General features: G+C 40.5%; 1 protein-coding gene across 1 annotated transcript in view; it reads right to left on the bottom strand.

The window, feature by feature from the left end:
- LOC146663136 (arf-GAP with dual PH domain-containing protein 1-like) overlaps positions 1–25899 on the bottom strand; it is a 41869-nt gene that overhangs the window by 12686 nt on the left and 3284 nt on the right. The window contains exons 2-4 of the mRNA XM_085415730.1: positions 15573–15700; positions 9665–9756; positions 513–595 (exon numbers count right to left, since the gene is read on the bottom strand). Of these exons, the coding sequence (XP_085271856.1) occupies positions 513–595; positions 9665–9756; positions 15573–15700 (303 nt within the window). The remainder of the gene's footprint in view (positions 1–512; positions 596–9664; positions 9757–15572; positions 15701–25899) is intronic.

The following is a 25899-nucleotide window of genomic DNA, read 5'->3' as shown; positions in this document are numbered from 1 at the left end:
GGAAATAGGCTTTTTCATTTTTGAGTCTCGCCATCTCCGTGAGGTTTCCAGGCAACCAGTGGACATGCAGATTAAACAAACAGGATGTGCTGATTAGTGGGCTTTAGGGGTCTCTCAGCAGTGGCTTCATATTTACCGTAAACACATGAGCCGCGTCAATCCTTTTATCTAACTCTAAGCAAGTGTGCAATTTCCTAAAATGTCAAACTGCTCCTCTAACACTGTTTCTTACATTGCTGGGATAAAGCCATTGCAGTGCGTAGGCGATTATTAATTATTCAGTCCTGCCTGATGCTGTCTTATTTTGCTCTTGTTTTCGGTCATCACCGGGTCAAAAGATCTGAACTGAAACCAATTCCTCAGTTTCTGTTTCTGACTTTGGAATACTGCAAGTGTTTTCATCTTTTACAGGCAAAAAAAAAGGAAAAAAGCCAGCAGTTACAGTGATGTGTAGGAACATATAGATTGATGAGGACTTTTATACAAAGCCTTCCTTATCAGTATGCACGTACCTGCAGAGTATGGCTCTTGCTTCTCGATAAATTCAAACTCGTTCCTTTCGTACTTGGCTCTGATCCACTGCTCTCTCAGCAGTCTGGAGACACGATGAAAACACACAGTTAGCTTTTATGTGAATTGCACACTCATCATCAATTGCTCTGATGTACACAAACTTAAAATGATTTCTTTCTTTGTCAGTTAGACGTACACACTGTTACTTTTTACTGCTCAGGAGTCTTACTTTGCTTACAGCATGACCTCATAGAAATGAAGACAGACATATTTAAACACAGTGACCTTGACCCTTGACTGCCAAAATCAAATTATTTCACACTAGGGCTGCCACGATTTGTCGACTAGTCACGATTACGTCGACTATCAAAATCGTCGACGACTGATTTAATAGTCGACGCGTCGTTTGAAACTTTGTATGATCACAAAAGACGCAGGAATAAGTGGCAGGATTTAAGAGTGTAATAACGGACTGAAACAGAAGATGGCAGCATTGCATGTACAAGGATGTCAGCTACCGTTAAACCCCGAAGAAGAAGAAGAAGAAGCAGCTGTGTCCCAGAATTCATAGCGCGGCCCAGCGCAGTTTCCAACAATGGCGGCAGCTAGTTAGTTTTAATGTTACTCTTATTATTCTTTCTGGGTCACAAAATAAACGTTTAACATATTTTCAGGCGAGAATGTAGCTGTGTAAACCTCAAATATCTGCTCAGTTTATCAGGACACCACATATTTTCAAAAGCGCTCCGACGTTTTCAGAGACATCTGTTACCCACTAGCTCGTTAGCGAGCCGGGGGCTAGGCTCTAGTGATGGGTCGTTCGCGAACGAAATGGCTCTTAGAGCCGGCTCTTTGACGTGAACGACGCGAGCCGGCTCCTTATCGCGAGCCGTCACGTGGGTTGTATTTTTTTTTTTCTTCTCTCACCCTCTCTCTCGCACTTTTTTTCCGCTTCACTCTGCACGCGAGCCTTGTGCTTTACGCTGGGCAAAGGGGGGAGGGGCAGTAGTTACACTCAGTAGCACAGGATCAGAGCCAGAGGGAGAGAGAGAGAGAGAAAGAGAGCCAGGGACAACAACGTCACATTAGAAAGGTATAGTAATCATCCACAGCTATTTTCGGTTGCAGGTGATAAAGGATTCAGAAAGTTTATTCATGCAGGTCCATATGACAGAGAATGTGCATGTTCTTTTTGTTTTCATATTATAATTTATATTTAATTGTGTTGTGGCTTGCAGTGTTTTGTGTTGTTTTCACTTTAAATTTGTAAAAGTAAAAAGCTGAAAATGTGAATAGTTGATTTTTGTATTATATGATTTATTTATTGCATTTTATGTGGAGTGAATAAATAAAAGTATATTTACGGTGGCCCCTAGAGACAAAGCACATACAAACTTCAAATCAAGTACGAACTCCGAAACACGTACAAACTCCGAAACACGTACAAACTCCAAATAACGTACAAACTCCAAAACACGTAAAAACTCCAAAACACGTAAAAACTCCAAAATACGTACAAAACACAACAGAAGTGCTCCAGGATGCTAGGCGCAGTGTTGAGCTTTTGTTACCTAGTGGCTACACAAGCCAGCAAGTACCAACGACCAGATTTGGTGTGTGGTAGTAACAGGTAAATGAACTTTTTTTTTTTTAAATTATTTGAATATATATGAGTGCCTGTGTATAAATACACAAACAATGCACACATGTGCTTTCAGTTGTGTAATTTAAGTGATCTAGTAGCTCTGCTTTGGAAGTTCAGTTCATGCTAGAAATGTGTTTTGGAGTTTGTACGTGCTTTGTCTCTAGGGGCCACTGCATATATTTATATATAAACATATATAAATAAAACCACTTTTTTTTACGTTAGTAATTCCTTTTGTGCATCATTTTATATTATTGTTAATAATAAATTAATTAAAGCAACAAAACAACCCGAAGAGCCGGTTCGGAGCCGAAAGAGCCGGCTCTTTTTAGTGAGCCGAACCGAAAGAACCGGATCTCTAAAAAGAGCCGGAAATCCCATCACTACTAGGCTCACTAGCGCCGTGAGAACACCGGACTCCCCGCAAATCGTTTTCAAACCCACCGCCGTCTTTCGCTACTCAGGTTAAATATATATGAGTCACTTAGATAACTTAAAATGTTATTGTTTGGCTTTTTTTTTTAGTATTTTATTTGTTCCTGAGTAAATCAGTTTGTCTGAGATTAAAGTTATAGTTTTTACACAGCTGAATAAACGTCAAGCAGACAGCTGATTATCAGAAGTGTGAGATGCTCCAGAATATACTCCAGTGTCCTGTTATATTTTAGATAGCAAGGAGTTTATTAAACTTCACCGAAACAATCTGCAAATTTCATTAAAATTTAATAAACTATCATCTTGTCTTTATTTTTAGTTAGCACAGACCTTAAACACTTAAAGCTGTAAGCTAATGATAGTTATATAAGAGCAGATGCTGCTGGTGCAATAAGCTGTAGTTTTACGTCTAATGGATGATGATCTGATTAGTCGACTAATCGCAAAAATAATCGGTGACTAGTCGACTATCAAAATAATCGTTTGTGGCAGCCCTATTTCACACCTTGAAATGGATATTCTTTTTATGGAAAAAAACAAACAAAAATGCAGCTTTCTAAAGACCCAACAATAAGCTGTAGTATTATCAGGGTTTGTTTTTTATACTATTTTAGGTATAAACAAGATGTATTTGAGATTTATAAGAACTAAAGACCAAACCTAAGGTGGAAACACACATTCACATCCATAGACTAATTCAACCCCATTACTAGAGCCAATATTAGGCATGTGCCAATAAATGTGAAGTGGCATTTAAAAAGTAAGGAAGAGGCAGAAGAAACACCCTTCAAAAATGTTATGAGTGTTGATGTCCAGAAGTAAAGAAGTAAATAAAGTAAATAAACATATAACAAATGTTCAGGAAATCTGTTTGTACTTTGTTTTCTGAAAGAAGAAAAAATGTCTGTCTATCCATCAGAAAATAGGGCAGAGTTAGCTCAGTTTGCCCCATGATCAGAAGGTTGGGGATTCAAATCCACCGAACGGCTACCCTGAGGTACCCCTGAGCAAGGTACCGTCTCTACACACTGGTCCAACGGGTCCTCGATTGGTGACTGCCCACTGTTTCACTGAGTGAATGGGTTAAATGCAGAGGACTAATTTCCCATGGGGGTTAATAAAATGAAAAAAATAACCAGTATCAGTATTGGCTTTAAAAAGTCTGTTTTGGTTGGGCTCAACTGCTTATGCAGTTCAAGGTTGCAGTAGTGAAGACATCACCAATACAACATAAGGTGAAAGCTGCATCCACACTGGAAACTATTAGCTCAGTGTAAATCACTTTGAAGCCTACAGCTGGTCACTTTTGGACATTCGAGGCTCCGGTTGTCTAGGTAACTCTTGTATTTACTGCCAGGTCAAATGTCAATCAATGGCTTTGTGTGCTTTCACTGGTAGTTGCTTCAAGCAGAGAACGGTTTATATCAGGTCCTGCTCACACCGCCAGCAGTTATTTCACATACAGGGAGTGCAGAATTATTAGGCAAATGAGTATTTTGTCCACATCATCCTCTTCATGCATGTTGTTTTACTCCAAGCTGTATAGGCTCGAAAGCCTACTACCAATTAAGCATATTAGGTGATGTGCATCTCTGTAATGAGAAGGGGTGTGGTCTAATGACATCAACACCCTATATCAGGTGTGCATAATTATTAGGCAACTTCCTTTCCTTTGGCAAAATGGGTCAAAAGAAGGACTTAACAGGCTCAGAAAAGTCAAAAATAGTGAGATATCTTGCAGAGGGATGCAGCAGTCTCAAAATTGCAAAGCTTCTGAAGCGTGATCATCGAACAATCAAGCGTTTCATTCAAAATAGTCAACAGGGTCGCAAGAAGCGTGTGGAAAAACCAAGGTGCAAAATAACTGCCCATGAACTGAGAAAAGTCAAGCGTGCAGCTGCCAAGATGCCACTTGCCACCAGTTTGGCCATATTTCAGAGCTGCAACATCACTGGAGTGCCCAAAAGCACAAGGTGTGCAATACTCAGAGACATGGCCAAGGTAAGAAAGGCTGAAAGACGACCACCACTGAACAAGACACACAAGCTGAAACGTCAAGACTGGGCCAAGAAATATCTCAAGACTGATTTTTCTAAGGTTTTATGGACTGATGAAATGAGAGTGAGTCTTGATGGGCCAGATGGATGGGCCCGTGGCTGGATTGGTAAAGGGCAGAGAGCTCCAGTCCGACTCAGACGCCAGCAAGGTGGAGGTGGAGTACTGGTTTGGGCTGGTATCATCAAAGATGAGCTTGTGGGGCCTTTTCGGGTTGAGGATGGAGTCAAGCTCAACTCCCAGTCCTACTGCCAGTTTCTGGAAGACACCTTCTTCAAGCAGTGGTACAGGAAGAAGTCTGCATCCTTCAAGAAAAACATGATTTTCATGCAGGACAATGCTCCATCACATGCGTCCAAGTACTCCACAGCGTGGCTGGCAAGAAAGGGTATAAAAGAAGAAAAACTAATGACATGGCCACCTTGTTCACCTGATCTGAACCCCATTGAGAACCTGTGGTCCATCATCAAATGTGAGATTTACAAGGAGGGAAAACAGTACACCTCTCTGAACAGTGTCTGGGAGGCTGTGGTTGCTGCTGCACGCAATGTTGATGGTGAACAGTAGGGCTGCCACGATTTGTCGACTAGTCACGATTACGTCGACTATCAAAATCGTCGACGACTGATTTAATAGTCGACGCGTCGTTTGAAACTTTGTACGATCACAAAAGACGCAGGAATAAGTGGCAGGATTTAAGAGTGTAATAACGGACTGAAACAGAAGATGGCAGCACTGCATGTACAAGGATGTCAGCTACCGTTAAACCCCGAAGAAGAAGAAGAAGAAGCAGCTGTGTCCCAGAATTCATAGCGCGGCCCAGCGCAGTTTCCAACAATGGCGGCAGCTAGTTAGTTTTAATGTTACTCTTATTATTCTTTCTGGGTCACAAAATAAACGTTTAACATATTTTCAGGCGAGAATGTAGCTGTGTAAACCTCAAATATCTGCTCAGTTTATCAGGACACCACATATTTTCAAAAGCGCTCCGACGTTTTCGGAGACATCTGTTACCCACTAGCTCGTTAGCGAGCCGGGGGCTAGGCTCACTAGCGCCGTGAGAACACCGGACTCCCCGCAAATCGTTTTCAAACCCACCGCCGTCTTTCGCTACTCAGGTTAAATATATATGAGTCACTTAGATAACTTAAAATTTTATTGTTTGGCTTTTTTTTTTTAGTATTTTATTTGTTCCTGAGTAAATCGGTTTGTCTGAGATTAAAGTTATAGTTTTTACACAGCTGAATAAACGTCAAGCAGACAGCTGATTATCAGAAGTGTGAGATGCTCCAGAATATACTCCAGTGTCCTGTTATATTTTAGATAGCAAGGAGTTTATTAAACTTCACCGAAACAATCTGCAAATTTCATTAAAATTGAATAAACTATCATCTTGTCTTTATTTTTAGTTAGCACAGACCTTAAACACTTAAAGCTGTAAGCTAATGATAGTTATATAAGAGCAGATGCTGCTGGTGCAATAAGCTGTAGTTTTACGTCTAATGGATGATGATCTGATTAGTCGACTAATCGCAAAAATAATCGGTGACTAGTCGACTATCAAAATAATCGTTTGTGGCAGCCCTAGTGAACAGATCAAAACACTGACAGAATCCATGGATGGCAGGCTTTTGAGTGTCCTTGCAAAGAAAGGTGGCTATATTGGTCGCTGATTTGTTTTTGTTTTGTTTTTGAATGTCAGAAATGTATATTTGTGAATGTGGAGATGTTATATTGGTTTCACTGGTAAAAATAAATAATTGAAATGGGTATATATTTGTTTTTTGTTAAGTTGCTTAATAATTCTGCACAGTAATAGTCACCTGCACACACAGATATCCCCCTAAAATAGCTAAAACTAAAAACAAACTAAAAACTACTTCCAAAAACATTCAGCTTTGATATTAATGAGTTTTTTGGGTTCATTGAGAACATGGTTGTTGTTCAATAATAAAATTATTCCTCAAAAATACAACTTGCCTAATAATTCTGCACTCCCTGTATAGTCATGTGAAGTGAATGTGATTGACTTTCTTCTATTTCTGATCACCATGTCACTGTGAATCGCTTTCATTGTGGACTCAAATTTACACAGAGAGGCATACAGGCTCACTCTCACATTCACAGCTATGGCCAATTTAGAATCACTACTTAACCTAATCAACACGTCTTCGGTCTGTAGGACAAAGCCAGAATATATAGAGGGAAATTACAAAGGAACAGCAACACCCTATTGTCCCCAGTTCTAAAGACCTTGGACACACTACATGGTTTTATTCTTCACTTTTCAGTCACTGGCTTTCACCTCCAAGATAAACTGCTACTCTGAGGACATTTGTGTTTAAACTTGAATCTTCTTATTGTCTAACAAGCAAGCTGGCAAAGGTCTTCTCTTACTTGTTCTCCTGGCAGTTCACAAATGCCAAATGCATAACTCCTGGCTTCCAACTTGAATTTTCTGACTTAACCATGCAGTCACCTGTATGCTTTCCCAACACATAGAGGAGATTAAAATAGTGGAATACTGTGATGAAATATGTAAGACCCATGTGCAGCACCAAGAACCTTCTTGTCACTTCTTTGGTCATTAGTGATTACCACAGCTGACCACAGTTGAATAGATGATGACGACTGGTCTGCAACCACTTGCAAATTGCCTACCAAGCGATAAGAGCATTTGCCTTCAGAGCAAAAATTGAGCTTTTAGAAATGTGTGCATGTTAGTGGTAGGGCACAACCAAAGCAACACAAAGGTTTTTGTCTCTCCACCCTCTTTGGGACCTACTTCACCCAAGCAAAAGCAAGCAACTTCCCAAAACCACTTGCCAACCAGATTGGGAATACACATTTTCCCCTACTAACCAGAGGTTGACAAATGGTTGCTGGTAAGCAACCATTTCTATGCTTTACTGACCAAACAAAAACTGATCATATCTCATCAAATTGATTATAAGATATAGTTAAGTGGCTTTTTATGGTCACTGTAATTCTGCTGACAGCCTAAGGAGGAAGAAGAAACTTCCGGACAGCTTCAGTCTCCCGTCAAAATAAAATTGAATTGTTAAATAATCTAAGCCATATCAAAAAAATGTCACAAATATCATCATCATTAATAAAATGCTTACAGCAATAGAAGTATATCCCGGAATAGGAGGAGGGTATGACATGTACCTTTACAAGAATGTGCTTTACATGTTATTTTTTCATAAACCTCTTCCTTAGTTTTACAATGGCCATGGCAGCACTTTTAAACTTCTTAATTCATCCCTGCTGCATCTTTAAATTTGTTACTTAATCCTCAATAAAACAGAATAATGGAATATCCATTAAGCTTATACTCATATAACACTCATAGATATCTATTGCAATGCAACTCAAAGCAACCTGATCACAGCCTTATACCAAAGCCTAATGTAAAGGTGGCAATCTCATTTTTAAACCTTCTTCCTTCTCACTGATAAAAAACAAACAAAAAGGCAGCTCATCGCCATGCCAACAATCTCTCTCATCCCGTTTCCTTCTCTGCCTCTCCCCAGCATGCTCTAAATGGCTCACACCATCTCTTTTTCTGCACAGAGGAAATACATTAACTATTCTATCAACATTTAGAGGTAAACATTCTTGGCAAATTTTTCTTCAAATGACACCCAATGATGACACTGGGTGAGAGCACAAACAGACAGCTGATACTGAGAAGGGTATTTCTCTCACTTCTAGTTCTAGGCTTTCTGTCAGTCTTTTGGATTCTCTTGGTTGTTTCTTTTCATTAAATTTACTGGAAGACAGGGAGACAAATGGAACAACACTCCTAAAATGCCAAGAAATGAAAGCCTTGCTACCTCAAGTACTATTTGAGGCTGATTCAAAGCGCATGCTGGTGCAATGTGTACTACATAACAGCCTCCAGAATATTCAGAAATGCTGAATAAAACCCCTGCAGATTTACAGTAAAAATAATAACACAAACAAAACCACACTGCTTTTCATGGCCTTTCATACACACAAAAAATAAGAGAATGTGATGCTTCCTGATCACTGTGATTAACACGTGATATAACACATGATACACAATCTACAGCTGTTTCCTGAACAAACATGCAGCTTCTTTTTAGCTCAAATGCTATAAAAGTACACTGCAATTAGCTGTCCAGCACCAAACGGTGGCCGACGTTAGCGCCTAGCTAATAGGTATAGCAGCACGTTTAGCTCTGTGTGTATTACATGCACATACCAGCTACTATCAGAAAACTTTGCACCACAAATGAACACAATCACATAAGTATAGTCATAATGAATTAATTGGCCTAAACCCAAGTCGCTGTTATGAATGTTCTTATAACTTGTTGCTGTTGCTTCTGCTTTTTTCAGAGCAGCCATTGTGATTTCTTTAAGTACAGAAAGCACTAGTTCACTCTACCTTCATTAGGCCTTTAAGAAAGAATGTAATACTTGCAAAGCTAATATAATAATTAAGTAGATTTCCCAACCTTTTCATTACACATTATTCTCTATTCAACTTTGAAAATGTACAAAAGTGGACTTTACACTACAGGAAGCATAGAGGGAAACAAGATGGGTTTGGTTTTGCCACGTAGGCAACTAAATGACAACGGAGATAAGACTGGTAGTTATCAAGAGGACAGAAATGGCAGTTGTTTGTGTTGTCTTCTCTGGGTTTAGCTAATCATCCTTGTCTAGTAGTTTTAGGGCTGTGTCCTGTGCCTCCACTTAGCCCAGAACATATACTTTTTTCTACAAACCAAAACAGCCCTAAGAAATGTCCTAAATAGTGGTTCCTGCTGTCCTGACACACAGAAAAAACAAGTTCCTTTGACAGGAAAGGGCCTAACATCAGTTCACTCAGTCCTAGCACACAGTCACCCGCTAGCTAACAAAAAAGAATAAGCTAATTTAACATTAGACATAAACTGGTTATGCAACTATAAAAACTTTATACACACAAGGCTGTGTTTTCTAGTGTTCGTGTTTTGAGATTAATTTGAAAGGTGTACTTACTTGCAGTCAGTGTGTGTTGGTCTATAGTAGAAAGCCGGAACCTTCTGCTCATATTTGGCCTTGGCTGCACTGTTTCCCATTGCAGCCATTAACTGAAAGGAAAACAGAAAGAAAAACCTAGTCATCAAAACACTGTCCGCAGCTCAATATTTAATACTGCATTTCAGATATCAAGGTTAAATGGAAAACCAGATACATTTTATCTACCCAGTTTTTAATGAACCATAATTTTGCTATACTTTACTTGGGGACATAACTGCATTAAGTTTATTATATTTATAGTAATAGCAGCACCAGTAATATTGGTTTTAATCCTATTACTATCATTAACAATAATAACAGGAAGAAAAAATTCACATTTAACTTTAAATTAGATTAAAAACAGTGGGCTATAGCACAGAAAACCTTAAGTATGTTAGAACTTGTTCACTTGACAATAAGGCTCTGGCTTTCTTATGGGATTAAGGATGGAAATGGCCACACTGCATTGGGACACATTTTCCTCCTGCCCTTGTTCCCTCCGTCGTACATTTCATCCTAGGATAATCCCTTAGCTCAATCCAGCTGGCACAATCCCTCAGTACGCTTCTTCTTATCCTTTAAGGGACTTTGGGGAATGATGCAGCACTGTGGCATTTTATTGTGAACGTCAAATAGAAGCAGATTTCTAAAGAAAGCCACTGAAATTCAGCTCATGTGACGAATGATGAATTTGGCACCTTGAATGAACATGAAATCAATCAATGTTGAATCAGCTGTTCCTGTCATTTGGTATAATCACCTCTGTACCACATCCATTCACTGTATTCCTCTCCTTCATGTGAATTTTTAACTCCACCAGACGGCTGAAAAAAAAAACACTCGCAACTGTCTCAAGCTTCTGCGGAGCATGACCTTCAGTTACGGCTAAACCCAATCTTCATGATAACATGGTTAACGCTGCAATAGCACATGAGACTGGATGACTTCTCGTTATCTACAGTCTAATTTATTATAGATCCAACTGCTTAAGCACATACATATCCATAAAAATAGCAAAGCTGATTCAATTTATATACTGATAAATATGCAGCAGTGTGCAGTGTAGTCTGGGCAAGGATAAAAAAAAAAAAGAACGTGCATAATGCATAAAGTGTAACTGAGATTGAATCAGCCACACAAAGCAAGGTGAAAGCTCCAGCTCGACTTCATCCTGGTAACTTATGAGACCCCAGTTAGTACAAGTAATGACAAAAGCCCACAAAGGAGGACTGCTTCCCTTGATCCTGCTTGCCTGCCCCCTCACTTATTTGCATTTAGATGCAATATTTGAGTCATGGTTTTGGGTTTCTGTTGTGCCACTTCCCATTTTATTTTCTCATTTTTAGTGATGTATGTATCTAGTTACTTTGTTCTTTTTTCACATCAGTTTTCACCAGTTACATACTCTTTTACTATATATACTTCTTTGTCTCTCTGTAACATGCCAGATTGTCTTGGAAGTTAAGCTTTCTAGACAGTTTCCTAGTTATATTCCTCATATTCTCTTCCTGGAGTTGTATTCCTTGTGCTTCTTGTTCATATCCTCATTGTTACCCTTCGGGACTTTTTTCTGCACTTTTTCTTGGTCTTCGCCTGGATTGCTAGCTCTGTCGGTGTATGACCAGCCTTTAATTAAAAATGAGATTCTGGTGTATTATGTGGTGTCTTATGTTATATTTTTGAGCCTGCTCCGTTACGCCATTAAAAGCAAGGGTAAGATAATGTGTCCAGATACAGATTAAACATTAGTACATGGTGTAAATAAAGCCTAATGTGGTATTATAATTCCAAAACAAAATGAAGTAATATCCTTGTGATTTGTAGCACCTAGCTGAACACAACCACAGACACATTTCCACTGATCCCAATAGAAGCCATGTTCAGTTAATAAAGTGAATACTGCTGTGGTTCCTCCGATTACTGACATTTTATTGGTATGGGACCAAAACAGAGCTCCAGAGGTCTCAACAGTGATCTCAAAATCATCCTAAAACACTCCCAATTATATTAACCCAAACGCACGTCACAAAGCCCTCGTGTATTCCCGTACCTCAATCAAATGTATCCCCCATCCGCCAATAAATGTGCTTTTGTTCTGGTTTTATCCAAATGCTCTGTCCTTCCTGTGTATTCTTCTTCCATTTTCCTTGCTAACACCCTCACTGCTCACCCCTTAAGTCAAATCCCCATAACATCCCAATTACTGTCCTCCCACATCTTCAACCTTCCTGGTGACTCACATCACCGCCCCCTGAGTCCCTTTTTGTCACAGACTGACAGTCTTTGAGCGACAACACTGTTTCATTCACGGACAACTTTATTTATCCCCAGCAGAGTACAGAAGTCCAAATATGCATTCTGTGTTTACACATTTGCAGGGGCGGTACTAGGATGCCTTGAAGATGTATTCTGACCGGGACATGATCGCAAGGCACACAAGGGAAAAGAGTAAACTATTATTTTACTATTAATGCTTATTGATCCATATGGTGAGATATTCTCCTTCCACTGGGAAGTCAGAGTTAGGCTGAAGGTCAGAATTATGGAGCTGGTTAGAATTCACATATCAGGGCACAGGCATCACAGCAAATCTAAGTATTATTGGAAGATCAATACTGGCTGTATCAAGCCACATGAGACTCTGACTCTTATCATGCAGCATTTTGTTCTATGCTGAAGAAAAACACTATGGCTAATCTAGAAATATAATGAATGTGTCAACAGACAGAGATGCCCTGGGTTTCAAAAATCCACCACTTTTCCTTTAAATGACATCGCTCCTCCTCATTTTTTTAATTCTGTCACATTATCCATAGTCCATATCACATGTCCATTGACTGGGTTGTTTCCATAGAAACAATAGTGATGCTTAAGCTTCAGTTACCATGGTTTTTGTTTTTGTCTGAATGTATTTGGTACAGTCACATATCAAATATGCACGCTTATATTGGGATTTGCACATATTCGTGAAGAATTAAGAATTCTAGCAGTTATTTCAATCGACTCATAACAAAATATAAACATTTAAACTCAGCTGATATAAAACATTGATAGTTTATTCACTTCTCTGAGTTAATAAACTGTTTGGCTTGAAGTTACCCATAGGCAGCAAAGATTAACGTTTGCACCGCCGCCATCTTGGTTTTAAAAAACTGGATGTAACAAAGAAGAGCAATTCTGATTGTGAAACTGCTTGCTCACTGGGTAATGACTTGCCTTTCCACGTTGCTAACTAACATACCATGGATAATATCCCTTTTTGGAACACAGTATGACCCAAAAGTGACTGAGCCCATAAATTCATAAAGAAAGTTTTTACAGAAGTCGAGACAGAAAGCTGCTTTCCCATAGATTTCTATTCAGGTTCCTCATGTGATGTCATGCGGAAGTGACACAGTCACTGGTTGTATCACCTCCAGTGATACATCATGTATTCCCCCACTGGTTGGCAGTGGTTTCTGGAGGTTGCTGGCTCCTGCCAGCTGAAATCAGTTGCCAGCAATATCCTAGTGAATTCTTTGGTTGCTAGCAGAATCCCAGCACTAATAGTTCCTATTAGCCGAGCAATAATACGACTTGAAAAAGTGTGATAAAAACTGGAAATGAAAGTTTGTTGTCAAAGTAAAAGTTGTACCTCAGCAGTGGCCAATATGTTTCAAAAGGCACAACTTTGAAAGCAAATGGTCGATTTAGCAATAAGCTAGCAACCAAAGCAAACACAAGGGGGTTTTGCTTACTGGTTGAGGAGTACACATTGTTGCCAAGTGACATGTGGCTTGGGGGGTCACTGATTGGTCTCTAGGCCACGTGACAGGGGCTTTAGCAATCATTCTCCCAGCAACTGCCATTAGCCTCCAGCAAACACTCACAACCATTTGGCAAATAGTCTTGTTTCCATTGCTTTTGCAATCGTCATGGTGTTAACTAGTGGACTTCAAAGGTATGTGCGATTTTAGGAATGACACATTTCAAAACACACAAAATGTAAAACTAGGAGCCATTTTACTAAAACAAGTGCAAGAGCGACTCAAAAGACAATCCTAACAAAAGGGACTGTTTGCTACAACTGTTAACACCACCACTTTAGTTATGATGCTACAAGTTGCTAAAAACAACCATCTCCGGTGCTAAAACATGAAGCCAAGCCACATGTGTGAAAGTCTAAAGTTCCCCAAACGGTCATTAGTTCTAAAATGACCCCACAGATATTAAAAGCACAGCCTGCTACAAAAATAATTTTGGTCTCTATGGCTATTTTCCACTTTCTTGACAACTGTACAAAGATGAATAATAATATAAGGCATCCATTTAGATTGCATGAAAGCTTATGTTTATGCAATATTTCAGCTGTAGCTGCCATGAATAATGGTGATGAAAAAAAACATACTGCTACCTCGTTAGCTAGTCGACTAAACTGAGTGGCTCACTTTACAACTTGACCATTGTTTACAGTTGTTGCTTTCATAGGTTTTAAAAGCAACTTTCTCACAACTAATACTCGTATGTATGATACATTATAGTGTTTCATGTGTATATTATTCTACAGTTGCAGAAGACTCAAAAATATTTTACATCAGCTTTAGCTAATTTCATAACAATCCACATCTAAAAGTTTGTCCATTTATGTCTAACCAAAGAGATTGTAAAATGGATTTTTAAAATAATTAGTTCACAAACTATATGATTAATAATACAATCATTTCCTTTCCATTCCCTTTTGAATTGACACTGGATGGCTTTTTCCACCAGGTTTGTAAAATAAATAAAAATCAATTAATGTTTAAATCTCTAGTCTCTAGTTCCAAAGTTGCTGGCAGATTTAGCTACCTTCAGACAGAGGACAGGCTAGTTGTTTAGCAATCCCTGAATATCAGGAGATCTCACTGTCTGCCCACATCAGCTGATGGCTTAGCTGATACCTTTCTCCATGTCCAACTGACAAATCAGACTCAGACTGCGGGTTTACTTGTGGTTCCTCGGGTATTTAAAAGCAGGATGGGAGGCAGAGCCTTCAGCTTTCAAATGCCCCCCAACCCCCAGTTTGTATTTGGGAGACACACCTTCTCTACTTTTAGAGACACTGACCGTCCCTTAGTTATACTACAATAGGTCTATACTGCTAAGGGGCTTCCCAGGATGCACTGAGTGTTTCTTCTTCACTCACCTCTTTCCACTCTGTGTTTATACACCACTTTGCAATTAATCAATAGTTACTGTTAATCTCTAGCTCTACACCGCTACCTGAACCTGGTTTATTCCTGTTAAAAGGGAGTTTTTCCTTCTCACTCTCGCCAAGTGCTTCGTCATAGGTTGTCGTCTGATTGTTGGGATTTTCTTTTCTTTTTTCTCTGTACTATTAGAGGCTCCTACAGTGTAAAGCCCCTTGTGGCAACTGTTGTTGTGATTTGGTGCTATATAAATAAAAGTGAATTGAACTCCACACAACAGAGGAGGTGGATTGTATTTGATGTTAAATTAAAGCTCTGTTCACGACATTATCATCACAGTAATTTAATAGCATCGCAAAGTTGGTTTTATTGCCATATTTAAAAAAATATATTTGATGCTGTCCTGATAAACACCGTGTGTTACACCTGATCAGACTACACCTCCTCCTGTATTCTCTTGAGAAAATCGTAGTTGTCGCTTGCCTGTGACCCCAAACCATCTGACGCTGTGGAGGCGTAGTGCGAGCAGTATGCTAGCAAAACAGCGGCGTTAGTCCTCCATCTCTTTCTCTCGACACAAAATGTAGGAGTGTAGGAATTCAATGCTGTGGAAGCCTTGTCTCACATTCATTTTATTGTTCAAATGTCAAATGTCATCAAATGTCAGCAAGTGGACTGAGGTTAAAGGTATGTGGAGATTTTTGACATTCCCACCCTACCTCCACCTCGCTGGCATCCCATGTGTCCTGGACAGACTTGACTCGGCTGATGTGTGGGATGCTCCGGTGAAGGAGCGAGCAGGCCTGGCAAACAAACACACCCAAAGTCAGCGACGCCCAGTCTGGTTCTGCAGGAGAGACAGAGAAAGGGAAGAAGGGAGAGCCGGGGGGGGGGGATTAGAGAAATGATGAAGGTAAAAGAGAGAGAGGGAAAAGGAGGAAATGAAATTTGTGAAAGCAGGACAACAAGACCGCGATACAGAGAGAAAGATACAGGACAAACAAAAAAGGAGGGGTGCAAAAGTCTTGTTATGAAGATGCTTTAACAAAAAGAACAGCAGCTCAAGGTTCAGACTATAAATACTGAAGGTGCTGATGCCAGCGCTGTTAAGAGGTTACAGAGGCAAAGTAAATGAAGCGAATATTACACCAGACTGTGGCTGAGTGAGCTCCTGCTCATAAAGGAGAGCAGGGCTGCAAAATATGATTTTGGGGAAATCCTATTTAGCCTACTGGCAGGAAGCAGACCACCTGAGATCTGATCAGACCTTAGTTACCGAGCTAGTTGCATCAGACACACAAATGCACACACATAAAGACTCTGGGAGAATGTGCAAAACTGAAGAAAAACCACTCTCTCTGCAACGCAGCACAACAGCAGCAGCAGCAGCATCTGTGGGTGGTCAGCCAGGGTGCATGTGAGTCACTGTATCACACACAGGCTGAGTCTGCCCATGCTGATGAAGTGTTCAAAGTCAAGAGGCGTGATGTGCAACGGAAAGAGGAAGACAGAGCAAAGTGAGAAACTGAATGTTAGAATATGAGAAAGAGAAACAAAGAGGATCACACATGTGAATACCACAGATGGGCTGATTGGTGGGTAGCAAATGCAAAGAATCACAATTCAAGTTAGCTGACTGGTAAGACTAAATGACAAGCAATCCTGGCAGCCACAGTTAGTTACTTGGAAGTGATCGTCTTTCTTGTTCCAGTTTCTCAGCTGAAAGTTTGGTATTTTTAGCTGTAGACATGGCAGTGTGCATTTGGTGTTTTTTTTTTCCACTGAATACTCAACTATCTCAACTTTTAGGCTGATTACTGACAAAAACTAAGGGAGAATAGCGAAGGGATGGGAAGTAAAGGAAGCATCATTTACGAAAAGAAAGTTCAATTCCAGCATCAGGCCGGGGTCTTTCTGTGTGGAGTTTGCATGTTCTCTCCGGCTACTCTGGCTTCCTCCCACAGTCCGAAAACATGCAATTAGTGGGGATAGGTTAATTGATAAGATAAGATAAGATAAGATAAGATAAGCTTTATTAGTCCCACACGTGGGAAATTTGTTTTGTCACAGCAGGAGTGGACAGTGCAAAAGTTATGAGGCAAAAATTAGAATACAATAAGAATAAATACAGTACACAACTGTACAGAATAGAATAAAATAAAATACTATATACAGTAGAATAAAATAAAATAAATATACAATAAGATAAAAATAGAATACAAATACAAATACTATATACAACTGAGTAAAAATACAACGATGACAGAAAGGATTATTGCACTTAGTATTATTGCATATGTATGGATGTGTGTGCTTGATCAGTTAAAGTCTTTATTATGGAGTCTGACAGCAGTGGGGAGGAAAGACCTGCGAAATCTCTCCGTCCCACACCGTGGGTGCCGCAGTCTCCCACTGAAGGAGCTGCTCAGTGCTGTCACAGTCTGCTGCATGGGGTGGGAGATGTTGTCCATCAGGGATGACAGCTTAGCCGCCGTTCTCCTGTCACTCACCACCTCCACTGGGTCCAGAGGACATCCTAGAACAGAGCTGGCCCTTCGGATCACCCTGTTCAGTCTCTTCCTGTCCCCAGCAGAGATGCTGCCGCCCCAGCAGACCACACCATAAAAGATAGCAGAAGCCACAACAGAGTCATAGAAGGTCTTCAGGAGTGGGCCCTCCACTCCAAACGACCTGAGTCTCCGCAGCAGGTACAGCCTGCTCTGCCCTTTCCTGTAGAGGGCGTCTGAGTTATGAGTCCAGTCCAGTCTATTGTTCAGATGAACAATCAATCTAAATTGCCCATATGAATGGTTTTCGGTCTCTGTGTGTGAGCCCAGTGACAGACTGTCAGCCTGTCCAGGGCGTACCCTGCCTCTCGCCCTATGAGAGCTGGGATAGGCTCCAGCGCCCCCCCAAAACCCTGAAGAAAAGGATAAGTGAATGGATGGATGGATGGATGGGCCTGACACAGCACTAAGACCACTTTAAGTGTGTCTGAGGGAAATCCTTAACGTTTTGGTTTCTGTCACTTGGTCTGTGCCATTATTTTTTCTTTTTCTGTTGTTATTTGTGTGCTCTTGCAGCATTTTTCTATTTGCTACTTAAGTTGCAATCTATTTGACCTCTCTGGACCACCGTAGTCTTCTTCCATCGAGCCAGTTACTGTACATTGTACATTGTATTATATTGTAAGTAAACAGTCAAGCAGGGCGAGCTTATTGAGACAAACATGTGAATAACAAGTCCATGAACATTTTTTTAGTCAGAGCCAGTTATTTCCATCTTTTATATACAGTCTGTGCTATCAGTATGCAGTATTAACGAAAACAAAATATATTTTATAAGTTCAAAGGTGATTATATTGGCTAATGTTAGTGTGCAGGTGTGGCATTTATGGATTAAGATGTTGCTAATGGATGCATATGCATGTGTGTGTATACTGTGCTACAGAACATATGCACATCCTAACCTGCATGTGCACAGCTACAAGCGACTGAAAGTACTGAGGGTGCCCTTACTGAGCAACATTCAAAAGTCTTTCTCTCTGTATCTCACTCTCTGTGCAGCTGCTATTTCTTAAATAAAGAGGCCCTCAGCGTGGCGCACCACAGACACACACACATGCACACACAGTGACAGCAGTGTGTAATACTCAAGGGAATCATATGAGAGGCAGGGGAACGAAAGGTTGAAGGAGGCAAAAAAAAACAACCCAAAACCCAACACCATTTCTGCATCTCTGTCGTTTCAAGGCTGAAGCGGAAAGGTTTAGAGATCTGGATGGAAACGGAGAACAGAGATGAGGGTTTGGAGGACTGGAAAAAGCAAACAGAGGGATGATGTGAGTTCCCCCGAGAGCGCTAGCTGGCATCTGCGATAATCTTCCTCCATTTCATCTCTTTTAACCCATGACAAGCAGGTGATGCTTTTATAAACGTCAAGTCATCCTTTAATCATTCTGGAGTGCAATGAAGCTTCAAGCAGCAGCGCTTTAATGTAAGGGAATCAAACCTCTTCCTTTTTAGGTCTTCGCAACAACAATATAAAAACTCACAGGCACCCACACAAACACACACACACGCACACACACACACTCACACCAAACCAACCCCTGCTGACATGAAAACATACAACCTGCCATTCGGTGGTGAGGTCATCTCTGTCTGAGTCAGGCCTTACAGAGAAACAGGCGGCACTCAGGGAGATTACTGTGGCCGCATGACTGACTAACAACACACACACACAAAACCACACACACACACAACTACACATGCACATACGCAGAGGGCTTTTTCCTCTACATGTACATGAGTGATGTTTCTCAACAGGATAGCTGTGAACAACAGATGCACAGTCGTAGTGAGCAGGAGGTGGAAAATTCCTGATGTAGTGTGACTTTTTTTTCCTTACAGTGCATATGCTGTTTGAGACATGTTTTTTTCTTTAAATGCAGCAGTACTGTGTTGCATCTCTGAGCAACTGTTCAGAGAGAGGAGACAAAAAGCTTTGCAGGAGATCTTATTGGGCTCACCTCTTAGGGAGACACCGGAGCTTTGGACAGAGGATGAATGAATGGGTGAGGGGCATTTATATTCTTACAGTGGCGGCCTATGACTGTGAGCATCTGCAAGCACTTTCATGCATCTGCAGCAGAGTCATTTGTACAGTATGTCTCATACACATGCCTGTCAGAAGTGGCATTGTGTTGGAGATTAATAGCTAGAAAGTAGGGCCATCTGAGGTTATGACCCAGTGTGTTGGTTAAAAAAAAAAACCCCAAGAACAGACAACATGCTTTCATTTCTCTCAGGGGTTTTTCATTTTAAAAAGACAGACGTTCCAGAGGAAATGTCTCTGCAAATACAAATATTGCCCATTGAATCCATTGAATTTGCTCTTCCCAAATCATTGATTCGTGTTTCTTACCTGCTGCCATGGGGATAGATTTTAAGGCTATGACTGTTGGGTAAGTATCATAATTTTCCTTGAGCCACTGTGGGCTAGTGTGGTCACTGTGTGTAGCGTGGTTCACTTAAATAGAGGGCTAACTCTCAAGTCCAAAACACGGGTTTGTTTAAAGTAATTGTTTCACAAAAAATACTCCATCTTTGTTATTGATGGATTACTACCTCATTACTTTTCTTTGCTTTTCATGTTCTTAACTTGAGGACATTTTTTTTTACTAATAGATCTTATCCAATGCTAAAGTCTGTTCTAGAAGCAAGTATCACTGCACTGTGTTCCTTTCATTTTAAGGTCACTTGGACATGCTTGGTAAATTCCACTCCCCCCCAACTTCTATTCTGAGTACACGAGTACAAACAAAGGAGGAAATGCATTTGCTGAAATGCCACTGGTTCTAAAACTGAGGGCAATTTCTCTTTTACCAGCTATCAACAGTAATGATTGGTGCACAGAAAATGAACTCTTGGGGTATCTCACAGATATACTGGACGCCTTCAAACATTGCCCACAGCAATCCAAAACCAATGGGTGAAGGTTGATGCCCATACAGTAGACATTTTTATGGAAGGACCAAACAAACTATGTAGCTTTTAGTTATAACCTTACTATAACATAAGGTATAAAGATAGAAGTACTAGGCCACACCGCTTCATCTTAGAATTAAAGCTGATTTTGGGCTCATTGGCCCAAGTATACAAAATCATAGCTTAAAAGGAGCATGGGTTTAATACTGAGCCACTTTACACAAGTGGCTCAGTATTTTGATAATGATGATGTCACTATGTCAACCCCTATATTTAGTAGAATAGCTAAATGTATAGCTAATAAATAAATAGCAAAATATTTGTTTCAGAACAATCCTGCTGAGCTTTGTTGGCTAATTCATGCAAGCACACCTTCCTGAAAGGTTACTTTGTCATGTTAATACAATATTTCTACAGTTACCTCATAATCATTGGGTCAAACAGCTTTCTAGAACATAAAATACTTCAAGGAATTTTTTTGTCCTGAATCCCTAAAGGCTGGTGTGTAGTTCCAATAAAGAGGAATTAGCGTTCTGTCTCCCTGAAACTCCCTAAAAAGGAGACTTGGTGAAATCCTTGACAATGAAACGTCTGAAAAAAGTACACTAAGCAGTTGTATGTGTATATGTTTTTGTGTGTGTGTGTGTGTGTGTGTGTTACGTGGGCTTGTTGTTATGAGGTCACTAGAGTCTTGGAAAATTAAGAGTGTGGGTTGACCTCAACTTCCTTGAATCAAATGCTCTGTTTGATTTCATATACCACCCACTGTTTTGTTCATTTTCAACATGCTCTCCTTTGGTGATCTAATCAATAACACCTTAATGTTAAACACCAGAAAGACCAGTTCAGACAATTTCAAAAAGGTGTATTTCATTTCCAGAAGAATCCAGAACAATCTACTCATCTATTTTTGTACTGATTTTAAACTGCTTCTTATTATGTATCAAGGCTTTGTGCTGCCATATTTATTAGAATGCTGTATTATTTCAGTCGGTTGCCTGCTGGATGACAGTAAAAGACTGTAACTTTACTCAATCGAGCCTACAGCAAGGCAAACAGACCATAGTCTAAGAAACAGAAAGGTCTAAAGATACTGATACATTTTATCATTAGTGCCTGATTCCACATTAAAGAAGTTTATATTCTATATTTACAGTGAGCTTCATGTTGCTAAACAGATGCTTGACTTATATATACACAAGTCAAGCATTATACAATTTTATATATCTAAAAAATTCCCCTCTCGCCCCTGTGGGCGGTCTTTATCCATTAAGCTCGGGTCCTCTACCAGAGGCCAGGAGCTTGAGGGTCCTGCGCAGTATCTTAGCTGTTCCTAGGACTGTGCTCTTCTAGACAGAAATCTCCGATGTTGTTCCTGGGATCTGCCGGAGCCACTCGCCTAGCTTGGAGGTCACTGCACCGAGTGCTCCGATTACCACTGGGACCACTGTTACCTTCACCCTCCACATCTTCTCAAGCTTTTCTCCCAGCCCTTAGTACTCCTCCAGCTTCTCATGTTCCTTCTTCCTGAAGTTGCCATCATTTGGTATCACTACATCTATCACTACGGTCGTCTTCTTCTGTTTGTCTACGACAACTATGTCCGGTTGGTTAGCCACCACCACTTTATCTGGAAGTCCCACAAGATCTTAGCTCAGTTATTCTTGACCACCCTAGGGGACGTCTCCCATTTTGACCTCGGGGCTTCCAGGCCATACTTGGCACAGATGGTTAAGAGAACTTTGTAAATATTCTCTCAGGCTTTTTGTCAGTATTACCCAGCAGAACTGTAAGCAAGAACACAGAACTTGAGCTGGAATGGAGATGTAACAGTCTTTAACCTGCCTGCTGCTTAGAGCTAAGTTAGAATGTATTATTGAGCAAACTGTGAATAGAGCAGGTAACTGAGAATTACCCTGAAGCAAGTGCTCTTCATGCATCCAGCCTACTGCACACTCTAACCGAATGACAACCTTTGCTGAAATCAAACAATTTCATGTAGCAAGAGTACATTAGAAGTGGAGAACCTCCTGCTGCTCTTGAGAAAGCAGACTGCAAAGGATGACGTAAAAACATTTGTTCAGGATTTCGTCCGATGTCAGATCATAAAAAAATGCTCAAAACACCTTAAAATTAAAGTCCATGTGATCCTAAACTGTATTACTGACTGGCGTAAAATAGGGACCGTAACCTCCTTGTGACTTAAAAAAATTGATGGTTGCCCATTTCATCACATTTTTTTGCATTCGTCAACCAACTGTGAGTGGTGGTGCTGATGGTCAACACGTTACGATCAATCTATGTTTGTTTGTCTATGCTGAAAGCAAACCGTCTACAGTGAGTCTGTTTGCAATAGCAAACTCGACTTAGATGAGTGTCAACTTGTATTCTGATTATTTATTATTTATTTCTGACTCGGACTTGAACCCAGGCCGGCCGCTTTCAGACGTTTCAAACCTAAAAAACCCCCAGAAAGCAATGAGTGGTACTGCAAAAGGAACCTAAACCTCGTTATATCTCATCTTGGACCTGCTGATTTGCTGTTCTATAAACACCTTCTGCACACCTAAAAGGATTGCTGAGGCTTCTCTCTGGAGGCAAAAAATCATTTGTGTGTCCTCAGCAGAGGGCAGAACCACAGTGCTGCTGAGCTACAGAGAAACCCCGCAGTACAAGCGCCCAGCTCAGCCTCTCAGCGGTCTCATCAAAGCGCACCAGCAGAGTGAAGATAGGGGAAGAAACGCAAAGGTAAGGAAGGGCAAAGTAAGAATGACTAAGCATTACAAAAACATCCACAAGCCATGCGTGTTTTCAGCCCAATTCCAGCAAGCTTTCTGCCTGCTTAATGAATGCTGTATCTGAGATGGGACGATAAGACACGGGTGAGGAAGGACAGGCAGGTCACTGCTGATGCTGCGATGTGTTTTACTTTGTAAGTCTGCAAATTCACGAACAATAGAAGGATTTCATGCGATGTCGCGTAGCAGGGAAAATAGAGGACCTCATCTTTCAGGAAAAGTAGGCTAACCTGTCACCTTTATAGCAAAGTAAAGCTAGAAACTGTCTTTTTTCTGACATATTTCATTCTTCACCAAGAAAGATCTTTCTGTTTGGAGTGCTTCTGCACGGGTTTCCTCCCACACACCGAAGATCTGCTTAAGGTTAATTTGTGATTCTAAATTAGCTGTAGGTGTGAAATCGAGAAAAGGCGAGAGCCAGACAACCACACGACGGCGAGTGGACTAGACTCCAAAATAATTTTGTCTAGCACAATGCATGCTTTTCTTATTTCCTAATCCCATTTGAATTATCGTGTGAGTCATTGCAGAAAGCGATATATTTCTGGAGAAGACCTTTTCAGAGTGTAAATGTTTACTTGTAAACTAGCTGAAAGCCCTCACACCCACTTAACAGTCGCTTGTCTTGGTTTCTGGTCTGGTCTTAAATTTATGCATACAGACTCTTTAACAAATGCACCACTGTGATTAATGCAATCAGATTTCAAACAAATTTAAATGTCTGTACTCCCACTAAGTCAACTAGGAGAAGAACTGTGTGAACTGCAACATCTGGGAATGGCCATTATACAAGATTAATTGAGGGACATGCTGCCGGCATCTCCTGGGAGATAAAATAAGTGCATTTTTTATATAGGCCTGTGAAAAATGACCCTTATGCTCCCTCAATCTATGAAATGACCAAACAGTCTTCTGATGAGTTTATGGCCTCAATCGCTAGTTTCATTTCTCACTGAACACAGCATGTTGTTCATTTTGTAAACTGTGGCCCTATTAAAGCAAAAGAGGGGGATAAAGTAGAGCATCCTTTAGGGCAGCGGCCCCCAACCTTTTTTGCACCATGGACCGGTTTATGTCCGACAATATTTTCACGGCCCGGCCTTTAAGGTGTTGCAGATAAATACAACAAAAATTTTAAAAAAAAAGAAAAAAGATTCATAACACATGGGAAAAGACCCAGGGAAACCGAGTTAACAATAAAAATGATTAAAAAAAATAGAAAACCCAGAAAACCATAGATTTCACACCCGAGCATCAACTCTCGCGGCCTGGTACCAAATGACTCACAGACTGGTACTGGTCTGTGGCCCGGGTTTGGGCACCGCTGCTTTAGGGCAGATCCACCTTGTCGATGACAAGTTTCTACCTGGGAAGTGTGCAATGTTGCTCTGTTTCTTAGTCAGTGACTGATGTGTAAAATGAGTAAGAAAATTCTGAGTACAGGGAGAAGGTTACTGGGTTCGAAATCAGCCTGTGGCCTGAACGAACAAGCTTGTTCTCACCATGCTTGTGTGGATTCTTTCCAGGTTTTAGATTGGATATACGAGTGCAGGGTGTACCCCACCTCTCGCCCTTCGATACCTGGGATCCAGTTCTCCCACAAGCCAGAACTGGATAAGCAGAACAAGGATAGATGGCACTCGTTTAAGGAAAATCAAATGTTTGCTTCACTAAATATGAAAAAACTATTTCCCATTTTGTACTTACCTCTTTGTACGGTATCTGTTATATTCTACTTAACAGCCACAATGATGTTTTTTTCCTTTCTCTTTTGTCTATTGAGCGGATTTGTCTGTTTTTCTCTATATTGAAACCATCTCATAATTGAACCACCAAAACCAGCATCAAAAATTCATATCTTGATGAGATGTGAATTATTAGCCTGGGGATTCCTGGTTCCTGCCAACAGGGGAAGTGGTACTGGTGGGGGTTTCATCTGTGCTGCTTGTACTCTTGTGAAATTTTATGAAAGAAGCACAGTAATTAGGAAACAAAGCAGTTGGATTCAACTAAACTATAGCACGCATGCTGAAGGAAATTTCATCACCTCGAGGAAAGCGAGTGTATACGACTTGGCGGATCAGATTTTCCAGCTCCTTCCCCTAAGCTGTTGTATTACATCCTGGATACAATTGGCACTGCCACACAGAACAGAACATCAACTGCTCTTCAGAGGCGAGATTCTATTGTGCAATCATTGCAAAGGTGAAAGTGGTGTACTTGCCAGGGAAAACTGCTTAACAGTTTTAGCTCGGGAACATTCAATGCCAATCTTTCCCTGAGGCATAGTGAACTGTTGCAGAACAGTGAACAAATCATCAAAAACGACATCCCAAGAGACAAATAACGCTTGATCAGTGTAAATCATTGTGCCAGCTTTCCCCAAACAGCTTGTAGTCATGCTAGCTGGCCTGTGAGTCTGTACAGGTTTGCAAATAAATGCTTATGCTAGCACAGCCACACGCTCACAGAAACAATGCTAATGCTAACCGTCTATAACCTTTACCATGTTCATCATCTTAAAGAAGACAGCATACTTGACAAGGATGTCTTTTAGACACATAACAGATCAGGTTTCATTTTAATTTCAGCTTGGAGAATTGGCTTCCAGCATAAGTAACACTTATAAAGTACTTTCTTTCCTCAAGTATGCTAACATTTACTAATTAACAATGAAGCTAATGACTACTGCCCATCAGTATTCTACTCTCTTTTCTACTCTATTCTACTGAACAACCATCCCATATGTTTTAATAGCA

This window comes from Rhamphochromis longiceps, linkage group LG8 (assembly GCF_057381845.1).
Source record: "Rhamphochromis longiceps isolate RC_006_pf linkage group LG8, R_longiceps_female_GT1.1, whole genome shotgun sequence".
Lineage (NCBI taxonomy): Eukaryota > Metazoa > Chordata > Actinopteri > Cichliformes > Cichlidae > Rhamphochromis > Rhamphochromis longiceps.
This window is presented reverse-complemented; position numbering and strand designations above follow the sequence as displayed.